The sequence below is a fragment of the Fusarium tjaetaba genome, assembly GCF_013396195.1.
Source record: "Fusarium tjaetaba strain NRRL 66243 chromosome Unknown NRRL66243_c0000369, whole genome shotgun sequence".
Taxonomy (NCBI): domain Eukaryota; kingdom Fungi; phylum Ascomycota; class Sordariomycetes; order Hypocreales; family Nectriaceae; genus Fusarium; species Fusarium tjaetaba.
This window is the reverse complement of record NW_023501565.1, coordinates 15,721-34,410: the sequence shown is the minus strand read 5'-3', so window position 1 is coordinate 34,410 and position 18,690 is coordinate 15,721. Positions and strand designations below refer to the sequence as shown.

Genomic DNA, 18,690 nt, shown 5'->3' with positions numbered 1-18,690 from the left:
AAGACGGGCGTCAGCATAATACGAGAATTCAGCCCTCAAAACGATTACCATGCGTTCTTGGATAATCATCACTCGGTTATAGTTACTACAGACTCTTGTAAGAATCATACGATGGCTTACTTTGACCCCCTACACCCTGGCTGCAAGGTTCCCTTCTGAACAGAGGGCATGTTAATAACCAAAATCTCACGTCTGAGAGACTACAAGTAAGGTAAGCCTGGTTTTTGTATACCTTGTGTTGTCAGTCTTGTCGACTGCGGCTGCTGACACCAGGCAAGCCACTGATAACACCCAGTTCAAATCTACAGCAGTCACTTGGAGTGCCGGTGTTGGGATCACGCTACCTATGCTTGGAAAAGCAGTCAAAGCGAAACTTGGAGTCTCTGTAGAGAATACCAAGGGGCTCGGGGTTGGCGTTGGCTGCCACGGTGATCATTCCTGGTCCGGTACGCATGCCATATACTTCCAAGAGAAGATGGGCTGGGGCAATCTGAAGATTACAGAGACCTTCACCACGACTGGCGGGCCACAATGGTTAGTTGTTCCTTTCATGCCATGGGATGGAAATTGTTAACACATTCAATAGCCCACGCAGAATCAACACTAGGACTTCATTCGGTACATCAAGTTGGCCAGACCCAGATAACACAGGCTTCCGACAGTTTCAGCCTGGGTGTAGGGATCCCCAGAATGGTAATGGACCCTGGTGTGACTTCTTTGCAGACAATCTTCAACATACTCAGTAAAGACAGCATCACAATATAGACTCAACACTCTATTGTTACTATAGCTTCAGTAATACAAGGTTATATCTAAAGAAGATCTATATTAAGAAACTATTGAATTGAAATTGAGGCAATTGTAGTAACAACTGGAAGACAGTGAACAAGGTGCGGGACCCTAGTAACGGGTAAGCTGAAAGCATTAAGGCTAGACCTTAACATTTCAAGACCCCCACTCCCCGCGGCAGGCCTCGAGTTCAGCATCTTTAGTAGCCCCTTTAGGGCTGCAGGGAAATGTCAGTCAACTAATGTCCATTGTCGGGAAACTTCCACTCATTTCATCATGAAAAACTAGAACTGACTCAGACTGTGTACAGAATCATTTTATCATGAGGCAAGATATAGTATACAGGTAAAAGCTCTCTTCCTATTTATATACCGGCACGTACTGCCTTCTAACATAGTCCCATACGAGGTTTTCCTCATCACTATCATCCTCATCAGTTTCATCATCATCCTCACACTCCTCATCATCTTCGCCGCTCTCATCTTTTTCCTCAACTTGTTTATGATCGTCATCACTGGTACTCCCATCAACTTCAAACTCAATTGGTCCTGCGAGAAATTTCGTCCCGCTTTCTCGTCTCCGGGAAGGCCCAGCCGCTATAGTTTCTTTAAGACGTGAGGCAGACCTGTCCAATTGAGTAGTCAAACCGAGGGAGAGTTGGGCTTCACGCCGTGCTTTTATTCGTGCGCTTCGACGCACTGAGCTCGGTGAAGTTGAAGATACCGAAATGGGACCCGCATGCCTGTTGGAGGTCGGCGTCACTCTCTCATTCAGGTTCAAGGACATCATCCTTTCGATAGTACGTTCCAGTTGTTTAGTAGGTGACTCGTCAGCTTCGGGGCTCTGCTGCCGACTCCTTGACTCCATTTCCTCCTCTCGAAATGCCACTGCTGCTCGCTGGGCTTCCAAGAAGGTTTTGGAGTAAAGGTACTCCCAATGGTCGATATATTTGGCTATTGTGGGCCTGAACTCTGTAACGGCCCAGGTGTATATGTTCTTCAGCATAAATCGGAACTGAGCAATATCATGAGAGTTTCTCATATCGCCATCCCAAATACATTGCATCATCTAACCGGAGTCCGGAACGGCCAGCACAGTTCAGCTTCAGACTTCTTGTTCTATACTAACATAGCCTTTGCCAGTTTCCTGCTTCTCTTTCACCGTGTCGTAACGACATGCGAGGGAATTCTCGGTATAATACGTTATCCAGACTTTAACTTCAGGCCCAACTGTAGTCACGGCTGGGACTGGGGGGATATGCGCCAGGCCAAGCAAATTCGTCTCATATAATGCGGCAATCTCGTTGAGTCTGACAGCACAACCGCTGCCGTTAACGGCTTGACTGTAGGCCACCTCTCTCAATCGCGTGATGGCACCGTTTGTGCCTGGTTTCGGCTTGGACTCAATAACGAGCCAAGGAAAGCACTTCAGGTGCTTCTCTTTAAAGCTCTTCTCGAAAGGATGGAAGGGAGATGGTCGTAAGCCATGTGTGTAAAGGTCTTTCAAGGCCGGCAATGAGAACAGCGCCGATTCTTGGCGCGGCTCCAGAGCTAGAAGAGAGTTGGCGGGTGGCCGATTGATTGGAAAATAGAAAGCATAGTCAGGCTGTGGTGCGCTCTCATTTTTCAATCTATCGGGAATTGCACTGCCAAGTCCGTCATTCTTTGGATTGAATACTACCCATCGAGCATTGGAGGAGCTGATTGTATCCTGTAAGTCTCAAGTCTTGAACATTTCGACCTCTCTGAAACTACTTACCAAACTATATGGTTATCACATGAGCTCTCAGACGCCAAGATGCTTTCTTCAAGCAGTTTAAAGAAGTTGTCTCGAAAAAAGTGTTCCCAATCTTTTTCTTCAACTTTCCTGTTGGTAAGGTCCGTTCCTTGGTTTGCGACTTTTTTATCCTTGTCAGAAGCCTTCTGGTTCAACTCATCGCAAGTGAAGTCAAGAATCGACCCTCGGAGCGCTTCGACATGATCTGGCAGGTCATTTGCTGAGTTTCCGTCATTATAGAAAAAGCCACGGTCGAATAAGTTACGGCGTTTAAAGTAATCTTTTTTGTTAAAGGTTGGTTCCATATCGATCATATCGATCATATCGATTAGCTAGTAAAGAGGCTCAGGCTTTGAATCAATAGAGAGAATTTGGAACTGCAAAGAATATGGAGAGGTCTGGTTCGGAGTAGAGGAAGGGAGTGTTGGTCGAGGACTCTTCCCCTCCATATATGCATGACGAGGTTCCGTCTGTTGGTTGTGATGTCTACATCCCTGCTTGGTGTGTCTCAGAATGCCTGTCCGGTGGTCAGCCCACCTCGCCAAGATGGAGACCAACTCAGATATTAGTTCTAGAGACGTGGGGATTTTCTAATGTTTTAATATATACACATTAGATTTTGAATTGATACCATATCCAGTGTAACACCCTTTATCCTCAGATGCCACGAAGTTGACGCTGAAGACCATACATCTCTGCAGAATCACCTCTAATCTGCCTTGCCGGGGCTCCGGATAACTCAGGCAGTAGTGGATTCAGCTGAAAGCCAGGATAGCTCACATGGCCAACCAGAGACCACTGGCTCTTGGAGGCTAAGCCTGAAGGGTAAGGTCCACAAATCTAATGGAGTTGGGGGAAGTAGTTACCCGGCTACCCCGATATCATTTAGAGGTCCAAGTGCAAGCCAGATGGGCAAGGCAGCAGAGTCACATAATCGGTCAAGTTTGGAAAAGATATGTTAGGTGAATCTTGATGTGTTCTGACATGCCATACTCTGTACCTGGCCAGAATTGTATTGGCATTACGCCGTTTGACACTGCGAGCAACATTTTTTCTTAATATTTTACCTGTGCTTTAGTTTCCCCTAGGCCTGTATATATAATTATTTCTTAAAAACCTTGATCGGAAACTTTGTTCCCATCAACTTGTACGCCGCAGGGTTGGGATGGAGACCATCGCCAGAGTCATACTGAGGGAGCAGCTTCTCTCCGCTTCCGATCAAAGACGCAAAGTCGACAGTGTGGTCAAAAGTCCCGTTTTTCAAGATCCAGTCGTTGATCGCGACCCGAGTGACTTCTCTCTCGGGAGAGTGGTACTGGTTTCCAAGCATTTGCGTGATTGTCGCTCCAATGGTAGTCATGCCTGCCTTCTTGATATCGTTCGCAATCTGGATATAGGCGGCGATGAGACCATCTTTGATCCTCTTTTGAGTAGCCTCATCGGTTGCGGATGGTCCAATGTCGTTTACACCTTCGAATACGACGACGAATTTGGCACCTGGTTGTTCCAAGGCATCTCGCTTATACCGTTGGAGCAGGATAGGACCCAGACCGCCTGAGAGGATAGCATTGCCACCTGCTGCCATGTTGTTCACAGCGACATTAGACATGCCAGACTCTTGCAAATGAGCCGCAAGAGCATCGGACCATCTAAACTTGTTAACAAGAGGACCAAGTGATCAAATATTGATTCCACTTACCGATCGTTTGTGTCGTCCGTACTTCCGCGGCCATCGGTGATGCTATCTCCGAGGAGAACAACAGCGAAGTGGTCCTTGGGCGCCCACGAGTCAACCCCGTTCGCAAAATACCAATGCTTGGTGCTTCCCTGAGATACAGATGCAGCATTGACGTGGTTGCCTTTTTGCATCCAAGAAGTCGTTCGACTGCCAGGATGTCCAGTAATCTTGTTTCCAAGCTGACCCTTCTCAGTGTAGACAGACAATGCGAGGTTGGACAGAGGCTTCAGCTTGAAGTCGATGGGATCGGAGTACACAATCTCTCCTGCTGGGACAGACACGGACTTCTTGCCCTTGAACTTGACCTGCTTCGTGGTCTTGGTGTCGATCTGACCAACACCAGCCTTTCCACCGACTGGTAGAGCGATTGATGCTGCAGTGATGGGCAGGTCTGTTTTGCCAAAGATGTTGGAAAATCGAATACGGATCTTGTCAGCTCCAATGGACATGTGGAATGTCTGGCGCAGAGTAGTGTTTTCGAATTGAGCTGCTGCATCTGCTCCTCCCTGTCACGAAGTCATTCATCAGCATTTGAGGGCCTTGTAAGATAGCCTCACGTGTGTTTAATGATAACGTACAAACGGAGCTGGGGCCAAGTTTGCAGGCTCAACTTCCTGAGGCATTGACGTCCAGGTGCCTACCCAGTGGCGTTTGTCATTGCCATTGGGTAATGCCGAGCCTGAGAAAACCAGGCAGGCTACTAGAAGAGCCTTTGTCTTGATTCTGTCGAACATATCGGTAAACAAGACTTCAGTTCCAACTGGTAGCAAAAACTACTGTTTACGAAAAATGAATTCTTAAACGATATCACAACGGTCTTATACAGTCATGGCACAAGGTCACGGCAGAAAGTGCTATTAGGCTAAACCAGGGATCAGCATCTGAAACTCTATTTTGCCGGTACGGGCCAATGGCAGTTGGCTCCAATTGATGGACTTGGTGCCTCCGAAATACCGTATGGAGCTTGGCCTGATATGCTTACCCAGTCAAGCACCCACTGGTCTCCACTGAATATCGTGTCAAGTTGATCGCCCATGGATCGCTTCTGGAAAAACACTACCGCACCAATAAGAACTATTGATGGGGTCGCAATATCTCATGATGTCTGGGGAAAAGTCATAACCCCAGAAAGTTCCACTCTAAACTGTGCTACCCGGGGACCTTGGCATGAGCTCGATCTCAGCAGGGAAGTCCGTCGATGACGATAGTAAAGAGAGTCTTGATGTGAATGGGTACCGGGGAGAGGAATTTCTAGTACAAGAACAATCGCTGCGCAATGTTGGCATCGAAGATCGTAATGATCTGAACTCGACAGCGAGAATAACCAGAAGCGTGATTACAATCCAAAAAATAATGAAAATCCACCACTTATAAAACGAGTCCGGCAAAATGCCTGGTTGCATACTGAATATACCAGTAACAGCCGTGAGCGGCAGAAAGACCTACGGGAAGTTAGCATTTTACCCTATAGAAACAGACTGCATATACGTACCAAGCCAATGCCAGTCCAATATCTCGTCATCTCAGTCCCTGCTTGCTGTCGGGCCGTGACTTCATTATCCTCCACTACAATCTGCATTTCCAGCTGTTTCCGTAAGCCTTTCCGCGTAGGTTCGCCTCCTCTCGTCGTCTCCCCTCACATACCTTTCGGGCAAGCCCTGTGCACAAGTCTCTCTGTTCCTCTGCGCGTCGTTGGAGGTCTCGCAACGCATCGATATGATCCTCAATCATGGTAACGACCTTGACCGATGGGATTGGGCTCTTCTTAGAATCAGACTTTAGTATGTCTGAGAGGTAGGCAAGATCTCTTCTGCTGAATTTATCCCAAACCTCAATCGCCTTGCAGATAGAGTGGATAGTTTGTGGTAGAAAGCAGTTTGCTTCGTTGAGGACTCTTTGCATCAACTTCTTTTGGTCCATCGTATTGATAATACCCTCACCGAAAGAAGTTGCCATATCCCCTTCATCCTGTGTCTAAGTTTGAAGTAAGTGGTCCATTCATGACACTTTACAGGCTCGGGATCACTTACATATGGCTCTAATCTTAAATGTAATCTTGCGATCAGGTTGTGCATAGCATGCCTGACTTGTTTGAGTCGGCACTCGTAGACGATGAGGAAATACTCTCTCGGGGTCCAGATAGGGAGATTTGCATCAAAAAGCCCCCCTGTCAAGGGATCTGGCTTGACGCCATGCTGTTCATCTTGCGCAAGCGGCTTTTCTCCTTGGTAGTATGTATCAACAAACTGATATGCAACCCAGGAGTCCTCATCTATACCTGCTATCAGGCAGGAGACCTGGGTTTCATAGATATGAACCTGCGGCTCATTTTCATCGCCCAGTCTGAGGTAGTAGGGCTGTCGACTTTGGCGCAGAGGCTTTCCGTTCCGTTTCTTCCTAGAGTCATGGAACTGCGGCCCGCCTTCACACCAGACGTAGAATTGTAGATGGAATTCAAGTCCAAAGATGAGTGGTCCCCGCATCGGTCGATGTATACCTAGTGACGTTCTGGACCCCAGGTACTTATAAAAGAAGTCTGCTAGAAACGTGGCTTGAACGTTGGAAGCAGTTGAAGCCAACGCCACAATCACCCAGCAATCTGGATTAGCCACATAGCTGGAGATAAGAGTCAGCAGATGCAAGAATCGCACGATAGTGGAAAATGCCTCACAGTAGTCGCCTTGCAGCATCAGTCTCACCAATGCATCCGTAGCGCTAGAATTGTCATAATTAGTCATGAATCCAAATGGTCAGATTTCTATGGCTTACACTCTTCTTCAATTCTTGTAATAGCTGCGAGGAACTTAAAGACCCACGGTCACGGCGCATATGGCCACCTGGTGGTTCAGAATGATGCATCCGCCGACATCTGTCATCCAGCAGAGCCATGGGCCGAGCCACACGAGGGTCAGTTCCGCTTAGCAGAGTGTCGATACTGCATGACTTGCAGAGGGGCTCAAGCTCCAACATTTGGTATGTGCTAGGCCCGAGGAATGTCTCCATGTCACCAGATGCCGAAAGAAACTTCTTAATGAGATCGTAAACGCCTGAGAAGGTCGCTACTGCAGGTGTGTTTTCTGCTGGATATTTTTGAATCTGTCGGTCGAAGAACTCTTGGTTCCACGCATAAGCTGAAGAGTTTATGCCGGCCATACTGACAGGCTCTGTTGGCATATTTATGCTGTCGGATGTTTTGTAACTTAAATGTATGTACAGTTTGGGCAACGAGGGGTTTGGCACTCTGGGCAGATTGGGTTGACATCGAGACGCATCCAGCCGTGGCAGCAATTACACTATGCGGGAGTCAGATGTGTAGAGAGTATGAGGCTTTTGATGTACGCACACATTGCCACATGGATACAACCTGTTTGATTGGAGGCAATAATCCAGGCTGCTATCTATAGGTCAGTAATTTGTGCAAGTGTAAAGAATGGCAGGCGTACCATTACAACATTTTCGGCATCCCGGGTAGCTTCTAGGTGTCGCGTGGTTGTAGGATGAGGAGAAACGGCGGACAAAGCACCCGTCTTTTGAAGTGTCCGGGAGCACATGGTGGCAGCGATGCAGTGAGAAATATAGGGCTGTATTATTATAATGAGCAATAATGCTGAGGCGGGCGGTGGTGGCGATGTTGATGATCTTTGAAAATTGATGCGTGATTTGCACTTCTGCCTAATGCATCAGCTGTCGAATTACAATTAGCGTAACCACTCATTCCTCTTTAGTTGCATTCCTCTGATAATCTCTTCCGGTCTTGCATATAGTAATAGTGATGCATTTAAACAATACATTGTCTCCGATTCGATCCTCATTTGTTCGCGGCCTCTTCATCTTGCTGATATCATGCATCAGGGTAAGCTGACAAAGCTGGGCAAGAATATGACAGTAAACTGGAACATATTCAATGAAATGTTTGACAAAGGTTACCAGGTCCTGCCGCCTGGGTCCTCCAGGCCATCAAGCATAAAAGATGAGTCGGTGCTCATAATATACTCATACGCATCCACGAATCCGAAATTAAAATTGTCGCCAAAGCCGATTCCACCTGAGCCGTCGGGTGCATTTCCATGGGTTTCTACAGATTGACGGTACCCTATCAGCCCGATATTTGAACTACCTTCCCCGCCTGCGGGGACCTCCGTGCCAGAGATAGGCGCAAGGGTTTGAGGTATACCAGCTTCATTTAATGAATGAGACTTTCGACTCTGCGCCTTTTGTCTCTGGTGGTGTACAGACCGCAGGACGGCATCAAACATGACTGATGCCCCCAAGCGGCCAGTGACAAGAAGGCCCCTCGGGAGTGAGTACTTGGGGTCATTTTCGCCAGAGTCTTCGATCATGTTACCGCGCGCAACTTCTATCAACCGTTGAATGATCTCAGCAGCACGTGTGCGATCTGGATGTAACGGTTCCATTCTGGAAATCGCGTGTGCATCTGCAAGGCGTGACATAGCAAGGGTTATATCCTGCGGTGTTAGACTCGAATGTGAGAGAAGAACGCGAAAAATAAATGTGGCGGCGAAGAACATATAGCTGATTTGCGTCTTTGGCCAGAACGCTGCACTGCAAGTATTCTTGTCTGAACCTTGATTAGGTTGATCATAGATTTGCTGGAGCATATCTGATATCATTGTCGAAGCACACATTAATCCACTGATCAATACCGCGTCCCGATTAGAGGCCGCTTGCTGAGCTATGACGGGGTCCTTTGGGGGAGGCAATAGAAGTGTCATGGCATATAAGTATAGTTTTGTGCCCTGTAAAGTGAGTTCAGTCTCGGGACTCCAGGGTTTTTGGTCTGACCTTCTCAGTAGCTCCAACTCGCTGATGCTGCTTTGTGTCTGGGAAAAGTGAAGTGCGGAGTCTGTGACCATGTCGAGCTTGGCCATCGAAGTCAAGCTGAGCCGACGAATTTCTAATATCATGTGGCCTGACGGGCCCAGAAGCTTTAATGCTCGGTCTCGAGCACGGGATATGCAGCTTAGATGGTATTTGGACGAGAATGAGGACGGAAATCCCAAGAACTCGCTAAGTCTGTGGCAATGTTACTGTGTAAGCAGCGAATCTCATATACTTTGTACGGGGAAGCTGCCGAAAGAACACATACCGAGTGCTTATGTCAAAGCAGGCAAGCCAAGTAGTATCCCTGACAGCAGCGTCTATGTTTGGCACGGCGCGGCGGCTAGAATTTCTCTTCAACTGTGCATTGAGGAGCGGGTTTGATGGCAGGTGACAGTTGAGCCCCATGGCTGAGTTCACAACAAGACCTATATACCCCCATGATAAGTCTTGCCAAAGGCGGACTTTGGGGACTGGCCATAAGCAAAGGCAAAGGAGAGCATGCATCATCTCGATAGTGAGTGGGGCACAGACAAAGATCGCCGAGAGCATGGTCTCGTGCTCTGTTACAATAGAGGGATACATGTGTGCGTTTTTCGGATGCATTTGGGAAGAACAGAGGATAATGGTCCAGAAAAGATGCCGAGAGGATTGTGAGTACTCGGTTAAAGACGTACGTATGGGTCTCAAGAACTTGGCGTGCGGACGGTAGTACCTATCAAAGCTGGTGTTTGACTCAGTTCGGTTCTTACATAGACATCAATTCGTCTTCGGGGCATGTTTATACTGACTGTTGAAAGAGCTCTAGTGCCACTGTATTGTTCACGCTCAGACTTCCAAGCTGGTAACTAGAGGGTATGTCGACAGCTTTAAGCTGCAGCCAGGCCTCACCGCCCCCGGCAAATTCGTCGACACCAATTGCGATATCATCTTGAGTGGTGCCGGCACTGTAAGTAGAGTATTGAGAGTCGGTATGAGAGGAAGGACTAGAGGGCCGTGTGCAGGCCGAGGACGGCAGGTCGGGTGCTTGTGACAGTGTCGACTGGTTTGTATGAGAATGCGCTCCCGCGTTTGTTGAATCGCTGAAAAGTGGCTGCTGGGGATCAATGCAGTTGGTGATGGCCTCCACGATACTGCGAGTATGAGTATTAGGGTCTCTACCAATGACGGAACCCGTGGTGCTGTACTAACTTTCTTGTTGGAATTCTTTTGAAATGCGAATCGAACCGACATTGAAGTCCGCGCTTGCTACACCTCGTGCACAATGCTCCGGCAGGTTTGTGGCGGGCATCACAGGCCAGCTTAGCCTGGCGACATGCAGTGCAGCTCTTTGCGCGGCTAGGTCTTGGATGCATAGTGGCAACGAAGGGCTCGAACGAGAGGTGCCAAATCGCTGAACCCAAACTGGTCAACAGGCTCGTCTACGGCAGACTGAGACAAGAGGAACAAAAGTCCGGTGTAGATGGCATTGGCTCTTGGTCCGAGACCACGACTGAAGTCCGAACTGCGAAATTCGCAGTTCAAGACAGTCTTGGCAGATGAGCTCCGAAGAAATGCGGGGCTGATAAGGTGGTGCTTACGGCCTATGGCCAGTCCAGTGGGATGTCAAGATTTGTCTGCTTTGTAAGACGCTAAGCCCACAAGATAAGCCGATGGTTTGCGTGTAATTGTGACATTGACACCTATGGAAGGGCTAGAATGTCGCACTTCGCGCGATCCTGAGCCTTGAGTGTTCAGGAGGTCGGCATAAAAAAATTGCGAAATTCGCAGTTTCGGCTACACCACTTGTGGTCCCATCGATGAACGTCTAGGAGAAAAGATCCCAGCTTATCAGCTTACGTTCTCATTACAATGACGAGTATATAAAGTGACAGTTAAAGCCCAGCCGTCAGATCTCATCGCCCAATTAGTCCTTTTCTCTGTTCCAGGACTCAACCAACGCAGCATGTCATCAGAACAAGACATACGCAAGGGTTGCCACTCTTACATATCGGGCACCCATACTTCATATGGCTACGTTCCATCCACCGCTGCAGGAATTGTCTTCTGTATCTTGTTTGGTCTCTCTACCATTATGCACATAATTCAGCTTGGTCGATCTAGGATCTGGTGGTGCAGCGTCTTTGTTATGGGTGGATTGGGTATGTTCTTAACCGCTATAACTCTAACTATGACCTTTATTAATGGCTATAATAGTTGAAATCATAGGCTGGGTGGGCCGAGCTTGGTCCTCCCAATGCCCGTACAACTCGACCGCGTTCCTCATGCAGCTCTCGACACTGATCATTGGTATGTACTCCAACCATTATCTGGTCAGCCCCTCTTGACTCCTAAATAAATGACTGATCATTGGTAGCGCCTGTTTTCTTCACTGCCGGTGTCTACATTATTCTTGGCCGCTTGATCCAGGTCTTTGGCCGCGACTGCTCCATTCTTCGACCGAGCCTATATCTTTGGATATTCTGTACTTGCGACGTGATTTCCCTGTTTGTACAGGCAATTGGTGGCGGTATGGCCTCAGCGGCAGTGAAAAAGGTCAACGGTAATACAGAGCCGGGCACAAACACCATGGTTGCAGGAATAGTCTTCCAATTGGCTTCCATGAGCCTCTTTGTTGGTCTTGCAACCGACTTTCTGATTCGATTAACTCGACGGGGCATGTTAAATGCTGGAAAGAAGTCCTCCATTCCTATACTAAGTGCCATGACGCTGTCATTGCTTTGCATTTATCTGAGGAGCATATACCGAACTATAGAACTTTTGCAGGGCTGGACGGGATACCTTGTTACGCATGAACGGTACTTCATCGCGCTTGATGGGGCCATGATGGTAATCGCCGTTGGAGCTTTTAACTTTATACACCCCGCTATCTTCTTGCATTCATCGTTTGCAGAGGATACTGGGGAGTGGCTGGAGATAACACGAAGATCTGAGTCGAGAAAATAGAGCTTACGAATTTCTCTTATAACTATTTAGCTATATCTGTAGCTTCTAATTCTTATCTCCCTTAACACTTTCGTGGAAGCGTCTGTAAGTGTTCTTTGCATGCTTAATGTTCTTCCTTGATCGTTCCCGAGTGTCCTTAGTCCTTCTTTCAATCCATTGGTTCCTGTCTTGCACAAAAGCCTCCTTTCAGTCCTGGTGCTGCTGAGTCATAGCCTTCCTTTTCGGATCCAGCGATCCCGTATTGGGCGGTTCTTGGTATTACACTAACATATAGACTGCTCTTAAGCACTAAGTCTATTTCTTCTCCATTTCCCTGCCATACGCCACTGAACCCAGACCAGAGGTGAGAATAAAACAGCGATGCCCGTAAGCACGAGGCATGCGTTGCGAATCTTGAGTTTAGCGATCATAGGCTGTATCACGCTGACGCCCACAGCGCCGAGGAGGCAGCGGCATATATTATTCGTTGCTGTCGCACCCGCTGAGTTATCCGGGAAGCAGTCTACTAATATCGTCGAGTTGATGTTGAATATGGCCGTTGCAGTAGATGCAATAATAAATTGCAGACCCAGGGATGCAACCAGATTTCCAGCAAAGTGTCTCCTGAGATCGTTGAACTCATAGCTGGGCCCGTATAGTGCCATTGAAACAATGAAAATAACGCTGAAATAAGGCATCAGCGACATTCGGGCACGTTCGAAGGGGAAGTCGTGTAGGGACTTGACATTAACGTCGGCGAGTCCATGCTCCTCTTTATATCGAGTCTCGGCGCGTTTGAAAGCTCGATCCATCAAACAACCAGTGGATACCGACCCAAATACACATCCGATTCCATTTGGAAGAAAGCAGAGGCCCACCTGCCATGGAGTAAGATCGGGGAAAGTCTTGAGTAGCACTGTAGTGGTTGAGGATGTGACCATACTCCAGATGGTATATACAAGAGCACCCCAGGAAAGAAGAACTAGTATATCCATCCTCAGGAAATAACTCAACGGCTCAATGATTGTCCTCCAAGAAAGCTTCTCTAGCTCTGGTGCTGGCGGTATAGGTGCATTACGCCATTCCTTCGGTGGTTTGAAGTAGTAGGACCAGGGTTTGTACCGGCCTCCGAGAGGAACGTCGCCGTTACCAGCTATTCTCCGCTGTGTCTCTGGCAGAAATACCAATAACCCCAGGAGGACCAAAGCGCTAAAGACAAACAGGAACCAGAATATACTTCTGAATCCCCATGCACTATTCAACAGTCCACCAATAACAGGACCTATAGCCTGGCCTATCATTCTGTGCCACACTGGTTATTAAAAAGTCTCTATAGCTGTAGAGATATTCATACCTTATTCCGGCATTGGTTCCCATGAAACCTGCTCTCTCATCGGGTTCTGCTATATCGGCAATCACACCAGTGCTGATGCTAATTGTCGCAGCCGATCCCGCGGCCTGCAATCCTCGTAAGACTACAAGCATGGCCAGGTTGGATGTGAAAGCTAGCGATACATTTGCGGCGAGGTAGACTACTAGGGCGATAACGAATGTAATTCGGCGACCACGCAGGTCTGAGATAGAGCCATACAGTGAGGGAGCAATTCCTTGAACAATCATATACACTGTGATAGTGAAACCAACGTCTGTGGCGCTGACACCAAGGTCTTTGGATATTGTATCGATTGCCGGGAAGTAAATGTTGGATGACAAGGCGGAAAACGCTCCACCTACAGACACCATGTACACAGTCATCCACTTTCTGTGCTTTGAGAAGATATGGCGTGGTCGTTCGGGTCCCTCAGGCACTTGTGGATGCACCTCTGCATCCCTGTCGCCTCCTGTATATGGCTGAAGCTCAACATCTGTCCCAGACTCAGAGTGAGCCACAGTTGGTATTAGTGTGCCATTGTTTGGGGTATAAGGCGGTGATGAAGATGCTGGCGTTGAAGGGAAGGGCCTCATGTTTTCATCAGATTGGCGGCGACCAATCCTGTTAAAATTGGGCTTGGATAAAGCAGTATTTGGTAGAGGTAGTGGGAAGGGAAGGGCAAAGTGAGATTGGACATGGACTTCTGCCGATTGATGTATGAATTAACAGATCTCATGATTTACTGTCTTCTACTATTTAACCTTACGCGAGACCCTTGTAGTAAAGGGACTATTGATGATAAATTGATACGCGCTTTCTCACAGCAACCTGTCTCACCTCACCATTGTGCATGCTTGATTGGATCACCGACAGCAAGATGTTGATCCCTATCCACTAAAATCATCGACACAGCACTGCCATTCTGGATGCACGTGCCCGTCCGCCATGATTCATTGAGGTACACTCCCGAGCATGACTGAACACAAGACGCGTCATGAGCACGGCACAACACAGTCTTGGGTATTTCAGGGGCTGAGTATACACCTTTCCTTGACAACGTAAGTTATGTATGCCTACTGGCAAGAGACAGATGTTACCTAAATCAGTTGAGCCCCCCTCCCTTAGCACCGGGCGTTTTAACTAAAGATAGAGTTTACTGATAAGGTAAGAGGCTTACGCATTCTTGAGCGTCATAGCACTATGTCAACCCCAGGATATGCATAGCTAAGTACTACCGAGCCGTCCCGGAAATTACCGTTCCCGGCTAGAAAGCCTGTTACAGAGCATGAATGATTATATCACACTATGTTAACCTATGGGTGTTGGCAAAAGGCTTGCTTTAGCTACTACAGCAGCACATTACCTGATTGAAATATATAAGAAATCCATTTTCCCAGAGTGCATTAACGTTCTAATACTTGAGAAGCTTATATATTAGTCAGTTATTTATATATAATTGAGATCCTGGTACACAGTAAGGCAAAGTAAAGCCTTTATATAATGCTAAGCACCTGCACTTTACTATACAGTATACGAATATAGAAACAGACCCGTAAGCTTATCCAAAAGCCAAGTTGTTACTTATTAGCTATTGGTCTCTGAAATGGATCTGGAACTGTTGCCAAGACCGCGTAAGCTCTCACAGGGCGGACTAGCCTTGAAATAAAATAAAACCCATAAACTATGCCGTTATCGGTTAGAGATGGCATGTTTCAGAGCGGTATATCGGCAATCCGGCACAGGTGGGCGTCGATCCCCACCCTGCGTGACAGTCAATTGGTACACGGGAGCCGCATGTACTGGGCTTCGACTAATATTAGTGACAACATCTATTGTATCTTTTAGAGGACTGAGAGCGCTTACGCGGCCTCGGCGCAGCATGTTACATCTTATATTTGTCTATGCAGTAAGCCTGCAACCTGGACTGAAGATTCACTTACCAATTAACTTGACTTCCCTTCGTGTGTACCTGCGAGATACGTTACACATGGGACAGCACTTTGTTGATGTTTGTACAAGAAAGAAAAGGCTGGAAACCAACAGTATGTTTTGTTAGAGCCCGCAGCCGATAAGAAACTGTAAATTTGGATCATGAAGGGCAATCAAACCCCACGACATGACTTGGAGTCCTCTGTCGAGTATTTTCATTTTGACAGCCCATTGGATCGAGGATACGATAATCTAGCGGACGGGTCTGAGCCTCTGGATAACAATGTTTCAGTACCAAGACGACGGGCCTTGCACTTCAAAGGCTTGGGAGCATCGAAGTTGCCCCATCTTCGAATTATTCAGTTTCGAAGAAAGCTTCGGAGAGCCTTCTGCCTGTTGATTATTGGCTATCTCTCCATGACGTGAGTCCTGCGATTCCCTTGGCAAGTCAGACCAGACTCTAGAGAGGCATGCTAATCAGAAAGCTCGATATGGATAGTGGTCTCTTCCATATCCTGGGGGGTACCTTGCATCATTACTTCCCGGACGAAATGGACCTGATCGTTCACCCATGGCTCGACGCGGCCGCAGCAACAATTGGTGTTGGGCACTGGCTATCCGACTCAACAATGGCCACACAACCTGTGCGCTGCCATTCACACAACGATTATTTGAGAACCGTGCCCCTTCTAGATGCCATTTCTGCGGGCTGTCCAAGTGTTGAAGCCGACGTGTGGAATGAAGATGATGACCTATATGTGGCCCATCGTCATTTCCAGCTAGAGGCCAACCATACGCTGGAGAGCTTGTATCTCAACCCACTACTCGGTATTTTCGACCGCCAAAGAGACACCTTCTCATGTGGACAAGAGGTGCCTTGTCACTCCACCTCAACTGTGGATGAGCCTTTCGCTGGAGTTTTCGAAGCTGATCCGGATCGGCCGCTGGTCATCCTCATCGATTTCAAGACAGAAGGTAACGCTACCTGGGAAAAACTTCAAGGACAACTCGAGCCGCTTCGACGCAGAAAGTTACTCACGCATTTCAACGGTACAGCTGTTGTGCCTGGCCCCGTAGTGATTGTTGGCACTGGAAATACACCATTTGATAAGATAACAGCAAACAACACCTACCGTGATGTCTTTTATGACGCGCCATTGGATCTATTAGCTGATACGTCTCAAATCTGGCCAAATCCAAACAGAGCCCAAGTTCAAAACGCTCAACTACCGGATAACTGTATCGAGCAAGGGGTATTGCCGAGTAGCATTGAACGAAGACACCTAAAGGCGGAAGGAAGCAAGATCTCGGAGAAATACAACTCTCACAACAGCTACTATGCTTCTGCTCATTTCAAAAAAGCAGTTGGGCACGTTTGGGGTTCGCGATTGTCGCAGGAGCAGCTGCAGCGCATTCGGGCCCAGATTCATGGGGCTCATCGATTGGGTCTGAAGGCCAGATATTTCAGTGTGCCAGCATGGCCTATTGGGCTGAGGAATCACATTTGGCATATTCTAACACGAGAGGGCGTGGATGTACTCAGTGTTGATGACTTACGACAGGCAACTACATGGGATTGGAGGAAGAAGAAGGGTCTGTTCTTTTAGCCCTTTTCGTATGTACATTTAGTCAATATCATGAGCCATCTCTTCAGTGCTTTATCTTGACAAAGAAATCGTGATTCAGCTTTCGTCTCACTGCAATAATGGCTTGCGTCCATAAACATATCGAACCCTCATGTACGTGTGGATCCTGGGATTTCTGATAGCTTTGCGAATGCTCATCAGGAACAGCTGGTACTCATCCTTGGGCCACTTTAGGACGTCATTCCACATCATGGTAGTATATCCTACGGGAAAGTGTTAGCTGATAGACAGGTGAAGAGCAAGAGGCCTCAATTTGCCTTCAATATCATTTTCCAGACAAGCGCGAACAAATCTCCCAACCTCGGCGAGCTTAGAATCTTTTGGCCAATCGCCAACCGGAATCTGGGTACTTGTCAATAGTCTACCACTTTAATTTCAACTTCTTGCAGCAATCACCTTGTAGTCAACAGTCGTGATGTCCTCAAAGCCGGCGTCTTTAAACCCTTGAACCTGTTGGTCATAAACAAAGAAGGGATTTCCGAGGATCTTTCCTCCTTCTTCGAACAGCTTCTTATATATCTTGAGATTTGGCTCTTTGTCGATGGTGCCGTCATCGCAACGAAACTCGACATCAGCTTCAGCGGATTGAACCCAGCCTCCAGGGACACAGCAGCGGTAGGCCTCAGAGAACATGGCAGACCAGTCTTTAATAGCGCCGAAGATGTAACGGATATGAATAAAGTCGAACTCATCAGGTCCCCATGTCCACTCAAGGGCTGCATCATCTATTTCGAAGCGAACGTTTGGCGGAACCCATTCTGGCTGACATGGGGAGAGGTCGGTGCCAACAATCTCGACATTCGGATGACGGTCAGCGAATTCACTAAATCGGTCAGTGAGTGGATTTCATAGAGACCAAGAATGTGTGTACATGGCCCAGATACCTGATTCAGCGTGTCAATAGTGCACGAGAGAGATTTGTCTGAGATGACTTACCAGTTCCAGTGCCTACGTCAAGCACTTTCTAGCAAAGCACCAAGCGGTCAGTAATACAATCATTGCAGCCCTTCTTGGAACGGGAGAACCAACTTTAATATTATCTTCTTCTAAAGGAGGCAGAAACAGCTTGTCATCCAACAAGATTGTCAAATAGTGGTGACTACGAAAGATCAGAGCGAGAACAATAGTTTCGGGTCACAAGGGCCATACGTCAAGTCCACAGACTCAAGCTGTTGATCGTCATTGGGCAAGAAGTAGTTGGTGGTAAATTTATCGCTGTGATAAGTGCGACCTTGACTGCGACGATATTCGAGGATACTGGCCGAGACTGAAGCAGTCGAGCTTTCTCTAGAGTTCCAAGAAATTAGCGTTTCGTCACTTTTGGATATGTAATTTGAAGGGATAACTAACGCATCTGTCCCAAGAGTGGAGTCGGCATCGTCTTCAACTTCATTGTCCTACAAAAACAGATGAGTTCGTGACTAAACCTCGATGAGGTATTTTATCACATACGTGCTCGTCGTTGGCGGCAATAAGATCTGTCTGTTGCGGCGGTGAGACTGAAGCGGGTGATGATGGTGTTTCTGCCGGGTTTGGCGATTGCGCTGTTTGATCTGCCATGGTGACTGGAATAATTTAAAGTTAAGTGTCTGGGCTAGTTATTCGACGCCATTGAACTTGAGGCGGATGAGGATGAGGGGCGATCTGAGATCGGCATGGGTCTGTAACACGTGACG

At 47.6% G+C, this 18,690-nt stretch overlaps 6 protein-coding genes across 6 annotated transcripts; 1 reads left to right on the top strand and 5 right to left on the bottom strand.

The window, feature by feature from the left end:
* Window positions 1-1,149: 1,149 nt before the first annotated feature.
* Window positions 1,150-2,888, bottom strand: FTJAE_12908 (uncharacterized protein; the record flags this gene model as incomplete). The annotated part of the gene is made up of 3 exons (XM_037345998.1): window positions 1,150-1,857; window positions 1,918-2,488; window positions 2,548-2,888. 3 exons carry the CDS (start codon window positions 2,886-2,888, stop codon window positions 1,150-1,152), a joined length of 1,620 nt encoding a protein of 539 aa, XP_037200040.1.
* A 779-nt stretch (window positions 2,889-3,667) lies between these two features.
* Window positions 3,668-7,854, bottom strand: FTJAE_12907 (transcription factor SEF1; the record flags this gene model as incomplete). The annotated part of the gene is made up of 12 exons (XM_037345997.1): window positions 3,668-4,214; window positions 4,265-4,809; window positions 5,286-5,377; window positions 5,709-5,745; window positions 5,796-5,888; window positions 5,948-6,277; window positions 6,334-6,919; window positions 6,975-7,018; window positions 7,073-7,484; window positions 7,544-7,596; window positions 7,647-7,697; window positions 7,747-7,854. 12 exons carry the CDS (start codon window positions 7,852-7,854, stop codon window positions 3,668-3,670), a joined length of 2,898 nt encoding a protein of 965 aa, XP_037200039.1.
* Window positions 7,855-8,226: 372 nt separating this feature from the next.
* FTJAE_12906 (transcription factor SEF1) lies at window positions 8,227-10,433 on the bottom strand (the record flags this gene model as incomplete). Its single annotated transcript, XM_037345996.1, has 5 exons — window positions 8,227-9,337; window positions 9,411-9,705; window positions 9,820-9,866; window positions 9,934-10,275; window positions 10,330-10,433. 5 exons carry the CDS (start codon window positions 10,431-10,433, stop codon window positions 8,227-8,229), a joined length of 1,899 nt encoding a protein of 632 aa, XP_037200038.1.
* A 1,936-nt stretch (window positions 10,434-12,369) lies between these two features.
* On the bottom strand, window positions 12,370-14,032 carry FTJAE_12905 (multidrug resistance; the record flags this gene model as incomplete). The annotated part of the gene is made up of 2 exons (XM_037345995.1): window positions 12,370-13,369; window positions 13,422-14,032. The coding sequence occupies 2 exons, from the start codon at window positions 14,030-14,032 to the stop codon at window positions 12,370-12,372; spliced, it is 1,611 nt and encodes a 536-aa protein (XP_037200037.1).
* A 1,887-nt stretch (window positions 14,033-15,919) lies between these two features.
* FTJAE_12904 (uncharacterized protein) lies at window positions 15,920-16,975 on the top strand (the record flags this gene model as incomplete). Its single annotated transcript, XM_037345994.1, has 1 exon — window positions 15,920-16,975. The coding sequence occupies one exon, from the start codon at window positions 15,920-15,922 to the stop codon at window positions 16,973-16,975; it is 1,056 nt and encodes a 351-aa protein (XP_037200036.1).
* A 414-nt stretch (window positions 16,976-17,389) lies between these two features.
* FTJAE_12903 (demethylmenaquinone methyltransferase) lies at window positions 17,390-18,574 on the bottom strand (the record flags this gene model as incomplete). Its single annotated transcript, XM_037345993.1, has 4 exons — window positions 17,390-17,837; window positions 18,164-18,301; window positions 18,365-18,411; window positions 18,467-18,574. 4 exons carry the CDS (start codon window positions 18,572-18,574, stop codon window positions 17,390-17,392), a joined length of 741 nt encoding a protein of 246 aa, XP_037200035.1.
* Window positions 18,575-18,690: the final 116 nt, after the last annotated feature.